General features: G+C 43.3%; 1 protein-coding gene across 1 annotated transcript; it reads right to left on the bottom strand.

Moving 5' to 3' along the window:
* Positions 1-8,962: 8,962 nt before the first annotated feature.
* On the bottom strand, positions 8,963-14,643 carry mrpl54 (mitochondrial ribosomal protein L54). The gene is made up of 3 exons (XM_063032049.1): positions 14,509-14,643; positions 13,952-14,108; positions 8,963-9,341 (listed from the first exon to the last, which is right to left on the bottom strand). Exons 1-3 carry the CDS (start codon positions 14,615-14,617, stop codon positions 9,209-9,211), a joined length of 399 nt encoding a protein of 132 aa, XP_062888119.1. The 5' UTR covers positions 14,618-14,643; the 3' UTR covers positions 8,963-9,208.
* Positions 14,644-17,700: the final 3,057 nt, after the last annotated feature.

Raw genomic sequence — 17,700 nt, forward strand, 5'->3', positions numbered from 1 at the left:
CCTAACCATTTCCAGGCAGAATGGGATTGACCCAGGGAGACCCTTTTTCCCCTTCCTTCCCTCTGTCCCCATCTCACACATGAACAGGGCAGAACTGCACTACTGCTCCGCTTCAGGTTGCCACTGTGCTCTGCTTACTGACAGGGTTGGAGATGGTGCAGCAGAACAATGAAGGGATGAAGGTGTCCATAGCATTGATTCAGACAAGGAGGTGCTGTCACCGTTGTTGATGCGTAGCTGGTTGAAGTTCAGCAAAAGAGTGGGTGTGAGTGAGGGTCCTCATGATCCAGGGAAGGAGATGTGGATCTGCAGGGTGTGGGCAGGAGGAAGGAGGGTGTGCAGGGTCCCAACAGGGGAACGAAGATTTATAAGGAAGCTCTAGAAATGATCTATTACTGAGGAGAAAGTGCTTGGAAAGCTGAAGTCTGATGGTAGATAAGTCACCTGGACCAGATGGACTACAAACCACAGATCTGATATCAGTAAATGAGGAGCTTCTGCAGGCATTAGTTATGATCCTTCAAGAGTCATGAGATTCTGGAATATTTTTGGAGGAATGTAAAATTCAAATGTCACTCCTCTTTGATGGAGAGGGAGGCAAAAGGCAATAAATTATAAGTCAGTAAACCTGACTTCAGTGGTTGGTAAGATGCTATAATCCATTATTAAAGATGAGGTTTCACAGTAGTTGGAGACACTTGGAGTACTGTCTGCTGTTTTGGGCCCCTTATCTAAGAAAATAAATGATCTGTTGATACTGGAAAAAGGTCCGGAGGAGGCCTACAAGAATGATCCCAGGAATGACTCACTTTGAAGAACATTTTACAATTCAGTTCTCAGTATTATTTCTTGCGCAGTTTGTCTTTTGCACTTTGGTTGTTTGTCAGTCTCTGTCGGAAGTTTTTCATAAATTCTGCTGCATTTCTGCATTTTCCTGTAAATACCTGCAAGAAAATGAATCTTAAGGAGAAATACAGTGCCTTGAAATAGTGTTCAGTCCCCACAAATTCCGTATTTTCATGTTTGACTCTGTCATTTTCTAAATATTTTGATGTAGAATTTATTGAGCTAATCTACAAAACATTATGCATCATATCAAATCAAAAGAAAAATTCCAACATTTCTCAACAATTTACTCAAAATTAAAACCGAACCTGTGAGTCTGAAAAAGTATTCATCCCTTCCTTTGTAATTACCACACTCACTTTCCTCAGGTGCCAGTTGTGATCTCACCAACTCACCTAATTTGTCAATGCAGAATATTGTAGGATCAGTGAATTCATAAGAATAAAAACCCCGCACTCTGTAAGGTCCAGCTGTATGACAGACTTACAACAGGCCAAACCAAAATGAAGATGAAGGAGCATTCAAGACAAGTCAGGGAAATGAGAAAAGGGAAGCACAGATCTAGGGAATGGCACATGACAATCTCAAAGGCATTAAACATACCTTGGAGCTCAGTGCAGTCGAACATGAAAAAGTGGAAAAAATATGAAACCACAGCCACACTGCCTAGGTGAGGCACTCCTCCACACCTAGTCGCTGCAAAAGAATGGCACTTGTAAGAAAGATTACTGTGATGCCAACAGTCACATTGAGTGAGCAGCAACTGGAGATGAACAAGAGCAACATGCAGAGGCTTCAAATATAGTCACCCCCACCGGCATCCCTCCTCCCTCCCTTTCTCCCATGAAATGGCTGACAGGCTGGAGGCAGTGAGCAGGAACAAAAGGGGCATTTTCTGGTTGGCTGCTGGTGACTAGTGCTGTTCTACAGGGGTCAGTATTGGGACCACTACTTTTCACATTGTTTGTCAATGACTTGGATAATGGAATTGGTGGCTTTGTGACAAAGTTTGTGGATGATATGAAGATGGGTGGAGGATAGCTAGTGCTGAGGAAGCAATGCGATTGTAGAACTTAGACAAGTTGGAAGAATGGCAAAAAAGAGGCAGATAGAATACAATGTTGAGAAATGTAAAAGAAACAATAGGGCAGACTATTACCTAAAAGGGGAGAAGATTCAAACATCAGAGGTGCAGAGGGACTTAGGAGTCCTTATTCAAGACTCCCAGAAGATTAATTTACAGTTTGAATCTGTGGTAAAGAAGGCTCGTGCAATGTTGGCATTCCATTCAAGAGAACAGAATAAAAAAGTAAGGGGATAATGCTGAGGCTTTATAAGACACTAGTCAGGCCTTACTTGGAGCATAGTCAACCGTTTTGGGCCCCATATCTCAGAAAGGATGTATTATCATTGGAGAGAGTCCAGAGGAGGTTCACAAGGATGATTCTGGGAATCAATGGGTTAACATATGAGGAGCATTTGGCAACTTTGTGCCTGTACTCACCGGAATTTAGAAGAAGGTGTGGGGATCTCATTTAAACCTACTGCATGTGGAAAGGGCTAGACAGGGTGGATGTGGAGAGGATGTTTCCTATGGTGTGGATATTGAGAACTAGACAGCACAACCTCAAATGCCTTCTTCATCTCCGCTGACCAGTCAAGCACATGATTCAGGATGTTGCCTTTAAATACACTTTACAGGGGAGCATATGTAAGTTCAGTGGCTTGTGGAAAGAAGCTGTATTAGAAATTTACCATCCCTAGAAAGTCCTGTAGTTTTTCCATAGTGTGGTGCAGTGGGAAATCCATAATAGCAACTACTTTTGATGGGAGGGGTTTTGCACCTTTTGCGGAGATGTGATGGCCGAGAAAGTCAATGGCTGATAACCCAAACGGGTATTTTGCATGGTTAGTAATCAACACGTGTTGGCTTAAGTGCTCGTAAGGCGTGCAGAGATGAGGTTTGTGTTTGGATTTGGATGCATTGGTGACAAGTATGTCATCCAGGTGAACAAAAAGAAAATCGAAGTTTTTAATACAGAGTCCATTAGCTATTGGAAGACTGTACTGCATTTTTCAGCCCAAACGGCATGCGCAGAAACTCAGAATGGCCAAATAGGATTATCACAGCCATATCTAATCTGTTCAGGTCTTTCAGGCCTTTTAACATTGAAAATGTTTCCATGAGATACCCCTTCATTTTCCTGAACTCCAGGAAATACAGCCCAAGAGCTGCCAGACGTTCTTCATACGGTAACTCTTTAATTCCTCGAATCATTCTCGTGAATCTTCTCTGAACTCTCTTCAATGTCAGTATATCCTTTCTAAAATATGAGCTCAAAACTGCACACAGTACAAGTGTGGTCTCATGAGTGCCTTACAGAGCCTCAACATCACATCCCTGTTTTTATATTCTATACCTCTAGAAATGAATGCCAATATTGTAATCTCCTTCTTCACCACTGACTCGACCTGGAGGGTCCCAGCAACCCCCGATTTAACTCTAGCCTAATCAAGGGACAATTTACAATGACCAATTAACCTACCAACCAGTACGTCTTTGGACTGTGGGAGGGAACAGGAACACCAGAGGCAACCCATGTGTCATAGGGAGAACGTACAAACTTCTAGATAGCATTGGGAACTCACTGGAAGATCACAGTCAGTGTAGCTTGGAAATTGCATCTCCTCCTCTCTGTCAATCAATGCTGGAGCACCTCAAGAATATGTGCTTAGCCCACTGCTCTATTCTCTATAAACCCACGACTATGTGGCTAGGCACAGCTCAAACACCATCTATAAATTTGCCGATGACACAACAAGTGTTGTCAACTTTTCTGATGGTGACCAGGAGGCATACAGGAGTGAGACAGATCAGCTAATGAATGATGTCGCAACAACATTGTACTTAACATCAGTAAGACCAATGAATTGGTTGTGAACTTCTGGGAGGGGAAGTCAAGGGATCAGCAGTGGAAAGGGTAAGCATTTCAAGTTCCTGGGAATCAGTATCTCTTAATCCTGAACCCAACATATTGATGATATTACAAAGGCACAACAGTGGATATACTTCATTAGGACTTTGAGGAGACTTGGTATATCATCAAAGATGCTGGCAAATTTCTACTGATGTACCATGGAGAGCATTCTAACTGGCTGCATCACCGTTTGGTATGCAGGGGCCATTGCATAGGATCAGAAAAAGTTGCAGGAAGTCACAAACTCAGTCAGCTCCATCATGGGCACTAGCCTCCCCAGCATCAAGCCTCAGAAAGGTGGCACCCATCATTATTGATCCCCATCACCCAGCTATGCCATCTTTTCATTGCTACTGTCAAGGAGGTGGAACAGGAGCATGAAGACACACCATGTTTTAGGAACAGCATCTTCCCCACTGTCATTTTAGAATGGACAATGAACCCTTCCACACAACCTATTTGTTTTCTTTTTGCCCTCTTTTTGTACTACTTAATTTATTTCTACATATATTTCTTATTGTATAATTTTTTATTAAGTATTGCAATGTACTGCAGCCGCAAAACAACAAATTTCATGACATATACAAGTGATATTAAACCTGATTCGGATTCAATTTGCCTACAACTACAATAGACACAATCTCACTGGCTCTCCTCTCAGCTTTGGAGCACCTGGACAACAGCAATACATACATCAGGCTGTTGATAATTGATTATAGTTCCATGTTCAACACAATCATACCCTCAGTATTAGTGAACAAGCTTTGAAACCTGGGTCTCTATTTCTCCCCCTGCAACTGACTCCTTGATTTCCTCATTGGGAGACCACAATCAGTGTGAATCAGGAATAAGATCTCCTCCTCGCCGACAATCAATACCTCAGGGAAGTATGCTTAGTCCACTGCTCTACTCTCTCTAACTCATGATTGTTATTAGGCATAGCTCAAATGCCATCTATAATTCATTGATGATGTTGCTGCCTCGAGAATCCATCATTAAGGACCACGATGCAGGACATTCCCTCTTCTCATTACTACCATCAGGGAGGAGGTACAGAAGGCTGCAAACCCACTGAACGCATTAGAATCAGCTTCTTCTCCTCCATTATTCCATTTCTGAATGGTGCATGAAAGTGAAAATTACCTTGCTACCTGGTGGGGATGACAGCACAGCAGAGATGGCTGAAGTTTCTGGGAATAGTTCATAAGGCGCAGGATAGATAAGTCCCACAGAGGAAGAAGTTATCAAGTAGCAGGGGTAGGCAACCGTGGCTGACAAAGTAAGTTAAGGACTGCATAAAAGCCAAGGAAAGGGCTTATAAGATAGCAAAAGTGATGGGAGGTTGGATGATTGGGAAGATTTTAAAATCCAACAAAAGGCAACGAAAAAATCTATAAGGGAAAAAATGAGATATGAGGGCAGACTAGCCAATAACATAAAGCAAGATACCAAAGGTTTTTTTCAGTTATATAAAGAGTAAAAGGGAGGTGAGAGTTGATATTGGACCATTGGATAATGATGCTGGTGAAGTAGTAATGGGGGACAAAAAATGGCAGATGAACTTAATAAGTACTTTGCATCAGTCTTCTCTGTGAAAGACACTAGCAGTGTGCCAGAGATCCGTGAGTGTCAGGGAGCAAGAACGTGCCAATGCTATTACAAAAGACAAAGTACTAAACCAACTTAAAGGTCTTAAGGTGGATAAGTCACCTGGGCCAGATGGACTACATCCCAGAGTCCTGAGAGAGGTTGCTGAAGAGATAATGGGTGCATTGGTCATGATCTTGCAAGAATCACTTGATTCTGGCATGATCCCAGAGGAATGGAAGATTGCAAATGTCACTTCACTCTTTAAGAAGGGAGGAAGGCAAAAGAAAGGAAATTATAGGCCAGTTAGCCTAACCTCAGTGGTTGAGAAAGTGTTGGGAGTTTATTTTTAAGGATGGCTTCAAGGTACTTGGAGACTAATGATAAAAATAAGTCAAAATCAGCATGGTTTCTGTAAAGAGAAATCTTGCCTGACAGATCCGTTGGATTTCTTCAAGGAAGTAACAAGCAGGGTGGACAAAGGACAGCCAGTGGATGCCGTTTACTTGGATTTTCAGAAGTTTGATAAGGTGCCACACATGAGGCTGCTTAACAAGATCCTATGGTGTTACAGGAAAGATTCTGGCACGGTTCACAGGCAGGAGACAGTGATTGGGAATAAAAGTGGCCTTTTCTGGTTGGCTGCCAATGACTAGTGTTCTTCAGGGGTCAGTATTGGGACCACTACTTTTCACGTTGTTTGTCAATGATTTAGATAATGGAATCGATGGTTTTGCGGCAAAATTTGCAGACGATATGGAGAATGGTGGACGGGTAGGTAGTACTGAGGAAGCAATGCGATTGTAGCAGTACTTGGACAAATTGGAAGATTGGGCAAAGAAGTGGCAAATGGAATAGTGTTGGGAATTGTATGATACTGCATTTTGGTAAAAGGAACAATAGTGCAATATAGTCTAATTGGGGAGAAGGTTCAAACATCAGAGGTGCAAAGGGACTTAGGAGTCCTTGTGCAAAACTCCCAGAAGGTTAATTTATATGTTGAGTCTCTGGTAAAGAAGGTGAACGAAATATTGGCATTTAAAGAACACGGAGATAATGCTAGGCCTTTATAAGACACTAGTCAGGCTGCAGTTAAAGAGTATTGTCAACAGTTTTGGGCCCCATTTCTCAGAAAGGATGTGTTGTCATGGAGAGAGTCCAGAGGAGGTTCATGAAGATGATTCCGGGAATGAAGGGGTTAACCCATGAGGAGCATTTAGCAGCTTTGGGCCTGTACTCACTGGAACTTAGAAGAATGCCAGGATGTGGGAGATCTCATTGAAACCTACTCAATGTTGAAAGGACTAGATAAAGCAAATGTGGAGAAGATATTTCCGATGGTTGGGGTATCCAGCACAAGAGGGTACAGGCACAAAATTGAGGGGTAACCCTTTAGAAGTAAGGAGGAATTATCTTAGCCAGAGTAGTAAATCTGTGGAATGCTTTGCTACAGACTGCAGTGGAGGCCAAGTCTATGCATATATTGTTTCTTGATCAGTCAGGGCATCAAAGGATATGGCAGATGTATGGGTTTAAGTGGGATCCCAGATCAGCCATGATGGAATGGTGAAGCAAACTCAATGGGCTGAATGGCCTAATTCTGCTCTTATGGTCTTATTCCTCTTTTGCACTATTATGTCTTGCATTGTACTGCAGCCACAAAACAACAAATTTCATATACAGTATAGCAATGACAATAAACTTGATTTTGAAGATTACTGCTTGTTCTGCTACATTCTAATAACCATAGGCCCACCTTTCTTAATCTCATGAAGAAATTTAGTGAGCGTCTCTGATGATAGCACATCTTTCCATAAATATGGATATCAAATTTGTATGTATCAACCCCAGAGCAATCTCACCAGTGTCTTCTAAACGCTAATGAAAACTCACCTTTTATATTGTCCTGTGTAAATATTTGCTGTGTGTATAAAGAACCCCAAATCCCTTTTTATTTTGTAGTTTCTTGCACAATCTCAGGATGCCCACTTTAATTTACATCTGATTAACTACATTCTTTTTTCGGAAGTGCAGGAACTGGTGGAATGCGGGAAGTCAGGGTACTGACCTTGAGTTTAAGCGCTGCTCTATGCCTAGTTAGCAGAATTAATTGTGAGGAGAAGGCAGTCAGAAAGGTCAGTCTCTGACTGGATTTGTCCTTCTCCCTGATCCATACAGATTGTTCTGGCTTGTAAGGATCAGTACTAAAAATACTGATTTATCTGATGTAATACCTAGAAGAGTTAAATGGTTGTAAGAGCTCGAGGCTACTAGCTTATCAGCAATGGAGAACACTTACATATCCAGAATAATAGAAAGTCAGGAATTAACCTTGATATTCCTGCACAAGTCCATCATTAACAAATATAATGCACTTACAAACATAAAATAAATCTAGAGTGTCAAGTTAGCCTTTTCCCACATATTGAGAAACTGAGCAGTAGAGATGCACAAAAAATACAACTACAATTTTGAAGGTTAGAGAATATTTTAAAGGTTAAAAAGATAGCCTTCAGAAAGAAGTTCCTTGCAGCTATTTTAAAATGCATTCCAATGGTGAATTTTGTACTGTAGGTGAAAAGGTTACAAATTCAAATACTCTTTGATGAGATACAAACATCCATTTTAATTCCACTAGCCTCAGGAACACTTTACTGCTGCACTGTTTGCACCTTTTAAGCCAATTCCCTCTCCATGCTGCTGACTATTTAACTACAGATTTAGAATATATTCAGTACAGGAGTTTATTTTATTAATTGACATTTTAATGGAGATCCTTCAAACTCCAGCCAGAACTTAAAGATCTAAGACACCAATAGTAGTCACAGCCCATGGGAAGAGCAGCTCAGTGACAGGGAGACCAAAGAACCACTGCCCAGGAACCCCAGTGACAGGGGAAAAAAAACAAGTGCCCCATCAAGAGTGCGATCACTGAACCTGTGTCCCAGCAACATGGAGACCAGAAAACTAATGTACCAGCACCAATGAACCCAAATTGTAAGGGGGCTTGACAGAATAGATTTTCAGATGTTTTCACTTGTGAACGAGTCATGAACAAGGGGTTGTAGTTACAAAACAAGGAGCCAGTCATTTAAAACTGAGGTGCACAGAAACTTCTGTTAGTGATTTTCTGGAATCCTGTGTCCCTGAGGATGTTGGAGACCAGATCACCAGATAAATTTAAAGTGGAATTGGATAGACATTTGAAAGAATGAGGAATTTGGGCTTGTGGGGACTGGCACAGTAGGGCAATTGAGGTAAGCACAAGACCAGCCATGATCATATTGAATGGTAGCACAGGCATGATGACCTGCTGGCCTACTCCTGTTATTATTTTTATTGCGGAGAACAGGTTCCTCGATAATGAACCCAAAGAAGAAGATCCCTGCACAAGTGACTGAAGAGAACATGAATACCCGAAATAATGAGGCAGAAGGACCTTATCACTACTCTAGTTAGAAACTACAGAATGTCTTCCTTGATAGCCAGGGCATGTATTTTCCCCTTGAGACCCATGACCTTCTGGAGCAGAGCAAAGGAAGGAAGGAAGGAAAATATTTTATAAAAAATATTGCTCTTTTTATTTTGTATTATTAATCGGCAATGCAAGTGTTAGTCACATTTTCCCCATATGGGTCATATTGTATACAGTTGAGAAAATTAAGTTCAGCTCCTTCACAGGTCTTCCTTGTCGGTTTGACAGCTTGTTCCACAGGACCACTGCTGCTCAAATTTCCTTTGAAGACATTCGTCACTTTAGTGAATTGGATACTTGTGGCTTACACCCAAAATTTGTGTCAGAATTTCTTTCCTTTGTGTTCTTTGTTATGTTGCCACATGTGTTGTTTTCTCATTCTTTTCCAGTATTCCGGGGATTCTGGGTCTAGTTCATCCAGTTTCTTTGGTGGTCCAATGTTCAAGGAAAACAACCTTCAAGACATTGATCAAATAAAAAGGTCAATTCTTTTACTGCTCAAACTACACAGCAGACAACAAAAGAGCTCCACCTAGTGACGAATAGAGAAACAGTATTACAGGGACCCAGTTGGTGCGGACAGTCATAAAGCAATTCAGCATGCATTCAGGCCCTTCAGTGCAACTAGTCAGTGCTGACCACGGTACACACACGGAGCTAGTTTCCAATTTCCTGCAGTTTGGTCCCACCTCTCCATGTACCTATCCAAGTTCTCTCACCTGCCTTAACCACTTCTTCTGGCAGCTCGTTCCATATACCCACCACCCTGTGTCCTTTTTAAATCTTTCCCCTCTCACCCCAAGTCTATGCCCTCTAGTTTTGGTCTCCCCTTATCCATGCCTCTCATAATGTTAAACATTTCTATAAGGCTGCCCCTCATTCTCCTACATCTTAAGCAATAAAGGTGTAGCTTGGCCAATCTCTCCCTATAGCTCAGGCCCTTTAGTCCTGGCAGCATCCTCATTAAATGTTTCTGCACTCTTTCCAGTTTAATGTCTTTCCTGTAACAGGGTGACCAAAACTGTATAGAAGAGCAGCCTCACCACTGACTCCTACAACTGCAACACAACATTCCAGTGCCCTAACTGATTGCCAGCAGGCTAAATGCCTTTTTCAACACTCTATGACACTGCTTTTAATCAACTATGCACTTGTACTCCAAAGCTCTCTGTTCCATAACATTCCCTCATGCCCTACCATTCATTGTATAAGTTCTATATTAGTTTGGTTTTCAATAATGCATCACCTTAACTTATCTATATTGAAATACACTTATCACTCTTTGGCCCCCTTCCCTAACTGATCAAGATGCCCCCTGTATCCTACACAACACGTTCTAACTCTGCGACTGATCAAGCCGTGTGCATTCACATCCAAATGACTTACATAAATAATGAATAACAGTGGTCCCAACACTGACCTGTTGTGACACACACAAGTCACCAGTCGCCAAGCCTGAAAATCAACCTACAACCACCACCTCTTACAAGCCAACTTCAAATCTTGGTTGAATTGGAAGAACTTATTAAAAAAAACACTAAAGATTACCTCACTGGGAAAGAAGATTAAAATTACACACTGACTATCAGCTCCTGATCAGTGTCAGTGTCCTAATATACTGTACATACAATCTTTTAAAATAGTGGGGAATGTTGGTAAATTCATATGAGTTATTGTCGGCCTTTGATAACTTCTAGATGATCCAAGGAGATAATGTAGGTGGTACTTTACAGTGAATGATTCAGTGGGTCACCTCCCAGTCAACACTGAGACTTAAGTCATAGGTCACTCGTTGAGTCTGTTAACAGGCAAAACTAGGAAATATCAAATTTGATCCTCTCAGCAAAAGACTATGGATAGTTGTGGCTCAAGAATAGATCCTGCTGATTCCCAATTGTCACCATCTATCAACCCAAGAACTCATTCATTCCCACCTTTAACCTACCCGTTAAGCAATCCTTAATCCATACCAATATATTACTCCCAAGTCCTCATGTTCCAGCTCTGATCACTAACTGGTGTGGGACTTTATCAAATATCTTCTTTAAATCCAAATGCACCAAATTCATCCTTTAAGAACACCATTTATTTAGTCAAGTAAGATTTCTCCTTTCACACTGCTGATTCAGATTATTTTCCTACTTTTGAACATGCCTCCTGCTGTATGTAAAATATTTATGGGACAGATATTGGAGGTGGGGACTTTGTGATAATGTTACTGAAAGTCAAAGGCAGATGCTTAAACTTGCCAGCCACTATCCCCTTCCCCTTCTCACTTGCAGACCCCGGTCAGTCTGGATTGGCAAAAACATCTCCACAATCTCGATCAGCATAGGAGCACCACAGGGATGTGTGCTTAGCCCCGCGCTCTACTCGCTTTACAGCGATCAGTGTGGCTAAATACAGCTCCAACTCCATACACAAGTTTGCTGATCACACCATTATTGTGGGCAGTATCAAAGAGGGTGATGAATCAGCATACAGCAGGGAGATTGAGAATTTGGTTGAGTGGTGTAATAACAACAACCTCTCACTCAATCTCAATAAGACTAAGGAACTGATTGTAGTCTTCAGGAGAGGGAAACCAGAGGTTCATAAGCCAGTACTCAACGAAGGATCAGAGGTGGAAAGGGGCAGTAACTTTAAATTCCTGGATGTCACTACCTCAGAGGACCTGTCCTGGACCCATCATATAAATATAATCACAAAGAAAGCACAACAGCACCTCTCCTTCCTCAGGAGTCTGAGGAGATCTGACATGTAATCAAAAACCCTGTCAAACCTCTATAGACATGTGGTGGAAAATCCTACGAAAGGTAGTGGATTCTGCCCAGTACATCACGGGTAAAGTCCTCCCCACCTTTTGAGCACATTGACATGAAAACTTGCTGTAGAAAAACAGCATCCATCATCAAAGATCCTCACCAACCAGGCCATTCTCGTTTCTCGCTGCTGCCATCAGGAAGAAGGTACAAGTGCCTCAGGACTCACATCACCAGATTCAAGAACAGTTGCTACCCTCAACCATTAACTCTTTCTATTTCTGGCATTTCCACAACCCAATGGTCTTACTTTAAGTACTCTTTATTTTGTCATTTCATGTTATTTCATACTCATTATTTATTGCTATTTATTTATAGTTGCATTTGCACAGTTTGCTGTTCATTGATCCTGTCTACACAAATATTTTATAGATTTGCTAAGTATGCCTGCATGAAAAAGAATCTCAGGGTTGTATGTGGTGACATGTACGTACTCTGATAACAAATTTTACTCTGAACTTTATCATCCTGTTCCCTGTCAGCTCTGATGCGGGATCTCAACCAGAAATGTCTACAGACATCTTTTACATCCACCGATGTTGCTTGACCCACTGAATTCATCCAGCATCGATTTCGAAATGGTTAAAAGTCTTCTTCGCAAAGAATTATGAGAAGTTTAGGGATTATTTAGTTGGAACACAAATCAAACTGAAGTGCTTGGAAGGGAGGATATATAATCCAAAAACAAAATACTGCAGTTGCTGGGAATCTGAAACAGAAACTGCTGGAAGTACTCAGCAGGTCAGGCAGCATCTGTGGAGAAACAAAAACATTCAATGCCTCATCTCCATGACATTTCAATGGAACAGAGCAAAGTTAAAGTTAAGTTGCAGAGAAAGAGGAAGATGGTGAGAAGCAGAGACAACATAAGGGAAGGTTTGTGATAGGGCAGCATATAGAAGAAATTTAACGATATAAATGAAAGTGGTACTGGCTGAAAAAGGGTGGTGAATAATAAAAATGTCTCAGGAAACACGTCTGGGGAAAGAGGAATGAAATCTGAGGTTACCAAGGAAGAAACAAACATAAATGATATAACTTTGAAGCAATATTATAGAAAGTCTGGTAATCCAAATCCATCGACTCCAGAGCTGATTTTAGAAAACTATAATATTGCCAAGTCAGCCAATGAGGTGTGGTTCCTCAAGTTTACACTTTATTGTTGTTGTGTGAATGAAATCACCAGAGAGAGAGAGTTACTGGTAGACACAAAGCAGCTTCTTTATTCGACAAAACAAGATATAGCAGGCATCATACGGAAACGCTTTTGGTGGAAAGGTCTGCTGGCCCAATATGGGGCTCGATATTTATTTGCTAAACACAAAGGACAATTCCATATTTACAACTATAGATAATGCTTTCTTTTGACGCTACCTACAAACTTCACACCTTTTGATTCGCATCCATCCCACAAGCGCCAGCAGCGTCTGGACTGGGCTTTTAGGAATCCATTGTTCCAAACTGAATCCACAATACATTTATTTGGTATTTTACATGCTTAACATGAAGGACAATTGATATTTACAAAGTATAGATAATGCTGTCTTCAAAACTACATGCAAACTTCACACCTCCTGTTTCATATCCATTCCACAGGCGCCAGCAGCGTCTGGACTGGGATTCACAGCTTTTAGGAAATGCATTGTTACAAACTAAATCCACAGTATATTGTCAGGGAACAGAAGACTGGTGGCCAAAGCCATTTGCTAAATGTAAATGACCTAAACCCAAAAATCACTCTTAATATTTATATCACCGGAACAGGGAGAAGCCAAACACAAAATGACTAGAGGGGAAGTGGGAATGAGAATTAAGTGCAGGTAAATATGTGAAAGCTCTGGGTCAACCTTGTAAACTCAACATGCTCTGCAAGGCACTTACTCAGTCGATTTTGTTTCCCCAGTCTAAAGAATACTCTACTACCAACACTGAATGTTCTATATTGTTTAGGAAAATAAAACGTGAAAGAGTAGGTGTTGGACCCCAGGTGGGTGTACAGGGTAAATGTTACAAAAAATATAAGAGGAGATGGAAGAGTGAACCAGTAGATAGTAGAAGGAAAAACTATTAAGAGAATATGAAGAACTAGCACTGGAGTAAAAAGATGTGGAGCTGTCTTGGCTGACAATAATGATGGCCTCATGGAAGGACTACTGATCTGGAACTGCTTCTATATCCAGAACTACTCTACCCAGAGAAGTTAGGAGGAAGAAAGCACAGATTGAAATGAGGGTAACACCTACCAGTCGGGGTATTCAGAATCTGGCAGTAGCTTTGGGTCTGCACCTTGCTTGTAGATATTCACTCCCACAGCATGAGTGGTCAGAATGGCAGGATCCTTACATACCTCTGGACTTGGCAGAGCCTCTTTGATTCCAATCTTACCTTTTCCCTTGACAGCTGAAAAATACAGGCAAATTATAAATCATCTCAGGAAGATCCCGTTGTTCCTTTCATCACATCTTTAGGACCATCTTACGGATTGAGGTCGTATCACTGATATACAGCAGTGTAAATTTAAAGGTTCAAGACCCAATGGCAGAGTTCGGTGATTATGTTGGAACTGGGAGAGGGGGTGGTGACTGGGAAGGTGTGCACTGTGAACCAACAGTCCACACTAGGGGAGTAGATCCGTTGTCCAAACTGGGTAATCAGGAGGGTGCGCTCGATGCCCAGGCTGGGTCGGGGTCACCCAGTGCGAGGGTCCGTGTCCCGACTGGGCAGGTGACGAGGGCCTGCACTGCAGGGTCAAATCGCCGCTTTCGAGCAGAGGTCCAGGACAGCTGCGAAAGCTGTTTACCTGCTTTCTTGGCGTAGCCGTTTGCTGCCACTCGGCAGACCGCACTTCTCTGGAGAAACGCGCTCCTTAGCGCGCTGCGGCCCAGCAGCCAAACACAGCGCGCCGCCATCACCCGCCCGTCCGTCAATCACAGACCCCGAGACGACGTCATCAAACCCCGCCCCTCGCTGACGTCACCAAGAGCCACGGAAGGTTTAAACCGGAGAAAGGCGGCAGATGTTCTTCACCGTTCTCTCCGATCGAGGCGGTATCTCTGTCCCCCTTCGCCCGCCACAACGCCGAGTTCCTCCGTCTCCGAGCCCACTTATTTGGCACACCCCGCGCTGATGAACCCTTCTCCCTTCTCCAACCGTCTTCATTTACAGCCCGCTCTGATTCTTTGCCTGCTCTGGATTTTATTTTATCTCTAATTGCTGACGAGACGTCAACCGCTGGACTCCATCTGTCCTCGAACCTCTGGAAGCCCTGCCCTCCATCTTTCCACACTAATCCCAACGTCGCCATCAAACCCGCAGCCAAAGGGAGTGCTGTTGTGGTGTGGTGGACTGATGTCTACCTTGCTGAGGCCAAGTGGCAACTCAGACAACTCTTCATACCTACCCCTCGAAGTGGACCCCACTCCGCACCATCAGAAAACTGTCCCCGAAACCTCATCAACTCTGGGGAGCTCCTATCCACTGCCACCAAACTCAAAAACAAGAGAAAATCTGCAAATACTGGAAATCAAAGCCGCACACCATGGCGTATTGCCATCAAGCTCATTGTTCCCTTACCCCGTATTGCTCATTTCTATCTCTTACCCAAGATCAACAAGCCTGACTGTCAGGGTAGGCCTATTGTGTCTGCCTGCTCTTGCCCCACTGAACTGGTGTCAGCATACCTCGTCTCCATTCTAGACTCCTTGGTTTAGTCCCTTGTACATCCATGATATTTCTCATGCTCTTGGGCTTCTCACTAATTTTAATTCCCTGACTGCCTCATCTTCACTGTGGATGTCCAGTCCCTATACACTTCTATCCCCTATCAAGAAGGCCTTAAAGCTCTCAGCTTCTTTCTCAATAAAAGAACCACCTGGTTCCCCTCCACAATCACCCCCCTCTGTCTGACAGAACTAGTCCTCACTGTCAACAATTTTTCCTTTGGCTCCTCCCATTTGCTCGACACTTCAGGGTAGCCATGGGTCCATGGTCTCCAGCAATGCCTGCCTTTTCCTGGCTACATAGAACAGTATGTTCCAAGCTTTCCCCAGTAGTGCTCCCCAACTGTTCCTCAGCTACACTGATGACTGCAATGGCATTGCTTCCTGCACCTGTGCTGAACTTGTCAATTCCATCAACTTTGCCTCCAACTTCTGTTGGTCCATTTCTGACACATCCCTCGCCTTTCTCAATCTCTCTGTCACCATCTCTGGGGAGAAACTGTTGACCAACATCTTTTATAAAGCCACCAATTCCCACGCTTAACTACCTCTTCCCACCCTGTCTCCTGTAAAAATTCTATTCCCGTCTCTCAGTTCCTTCGTCTCTGCGGCATCTATTCCCAAGATGTGGCTTTCCTTTCCAGGACATCAGAGGTGTTCTCATCCTTCAAAGAATGGGGTTTCCCTTCCTCCTCCACTGATGCTGCTTTCACCCAGATCGCCTCCATTTCCAGAACATCCAAGCTCACCCCATCTTCCAGCCGCCTTAACAGTGATGGAGTTCCTCTCGCCCTTACCTACCTCCAAATGAACCTCCACATCCAACACATCCTCCACAACCTCTGCCATCTCCAAAGGGATCCTACCACCAAACACATCTTTAACTCCCCCTCATTCCGTCCCACTTTCCACAAGGATTGCTCCCTCAGTGATTCCCATGTCCATTGTTCCTCCCCACCAATCTCCCTCACGGCATTTATCCCTGCAAGTGGCGAAAGTGCTATGCCTGCCCATTCACCTCCTCCCTCACCATCATTCAGGGTCCCAAACAGTCCTTCCAGTTGAGGCAACACTTCACCTGTGAATCTGCTGGAGTTATCTATTGTGTCTGGTGTTCCCAATGGGGCCTCTACATTGGTGAGACCTGTTCTATGTTGGCGGGAGATCGCTTCATCGTGCACCTCCACTCCATCTGCCAAAGGTGGAACTTCCCGGCAGCCAAACATTTTAATTCCCAATCCCATTCCCGTTCCAACATGATGGCCCATGGCTTCCTCTAGTGCCATGATGAGGCCATCCTCAGGGTGGAGGTGCACCACCTTATATTCCGTCTGGTAGCCTCCAACCTGATGGCATGAACATTGACTTCTCTAACTCCTGCTAATGCCCCACCTCCCCCTCGTACCCCATCCGTTATTTATTTATATACACACATTCTTTCTCTCTCTCTCCCTTTTTCTCCCTCTGTCCCTCTGACTATACCCCTTGCCCATCCTCTGGGTTCTCCCCCCCCCCTTTTCCTTCTCCCTGGGCCTCCTGTCCCATGATCCTCTTATATCCCTTTTGCCAATCACCTGTCCAGCTCTTGGCTCCATCCCTCCCTCTCCTGTCTTCTCCTATCATTTTGGATCTCCCCCTACCCCTCCCACTTTCAAATCTCTTACTAGCTCTTCCTTCAGTTAGTCCTGACGAAGGGTCTCAGCCTGAAACGTCGACTGTACCTCTTCCTAGAGTTGCTGCCTGGCCTGCTGCGTTCACCAGCAACTTTGATGCGTGTTGCTTGAATTTTGAGCATCTGCAGAATTCCTTGTGTTTATATCTGCAGGTTTTTTCTTGTTTGTGATCGACTACTCCTCTGCGAAGTCTTTTCTAGGGATGCCCACTCTCTAGTAAAAAAAACCCTCCCCCTCCATTCTTCTATTTCCTATTCTGGCCTTTACCTCTTCTCACCTGCCTATCACCTCCTCCCACCCCAACCCCTTTCTCTCACGGTCCACTCAGATTCCTCCCTGTCCTTCCTCTTCACCCTTTTACCTTTCCTACCCACCTGGCTTCACGTCACCTTCTAGCTCATTCTCCTCCTGCTGCCACTTTTATTATTCTGGAGTCTTCCCTTTTCCAGTCCTGAAGAAGAGACTCGGCCTGAATTGTTGGCTGTTTATTTATTTCCATAAATGCTGCCTCACCTGTGGAGTTCCTCCAACATGTTTGTGTGTTTGTTCCTTTGGTATGGAGCCTTCTCATTTTGTCCCAATATTTTTCTTACAAAACTG

Source organism: Mobula hypostoma, chromosome 24 (genome assembly GCF_963921235.1).
Source record: "Mobula hypostoma chromosome 24, sMobHyp1.1, whole genome shotgun sequence".
Taxonomy (NCBI): Eukaryota; Metazoa; Chordata; class Chondrichthyes; order Myliobatiformes; family Myliobatidae; genus Mobula; species Mobula hypostoma.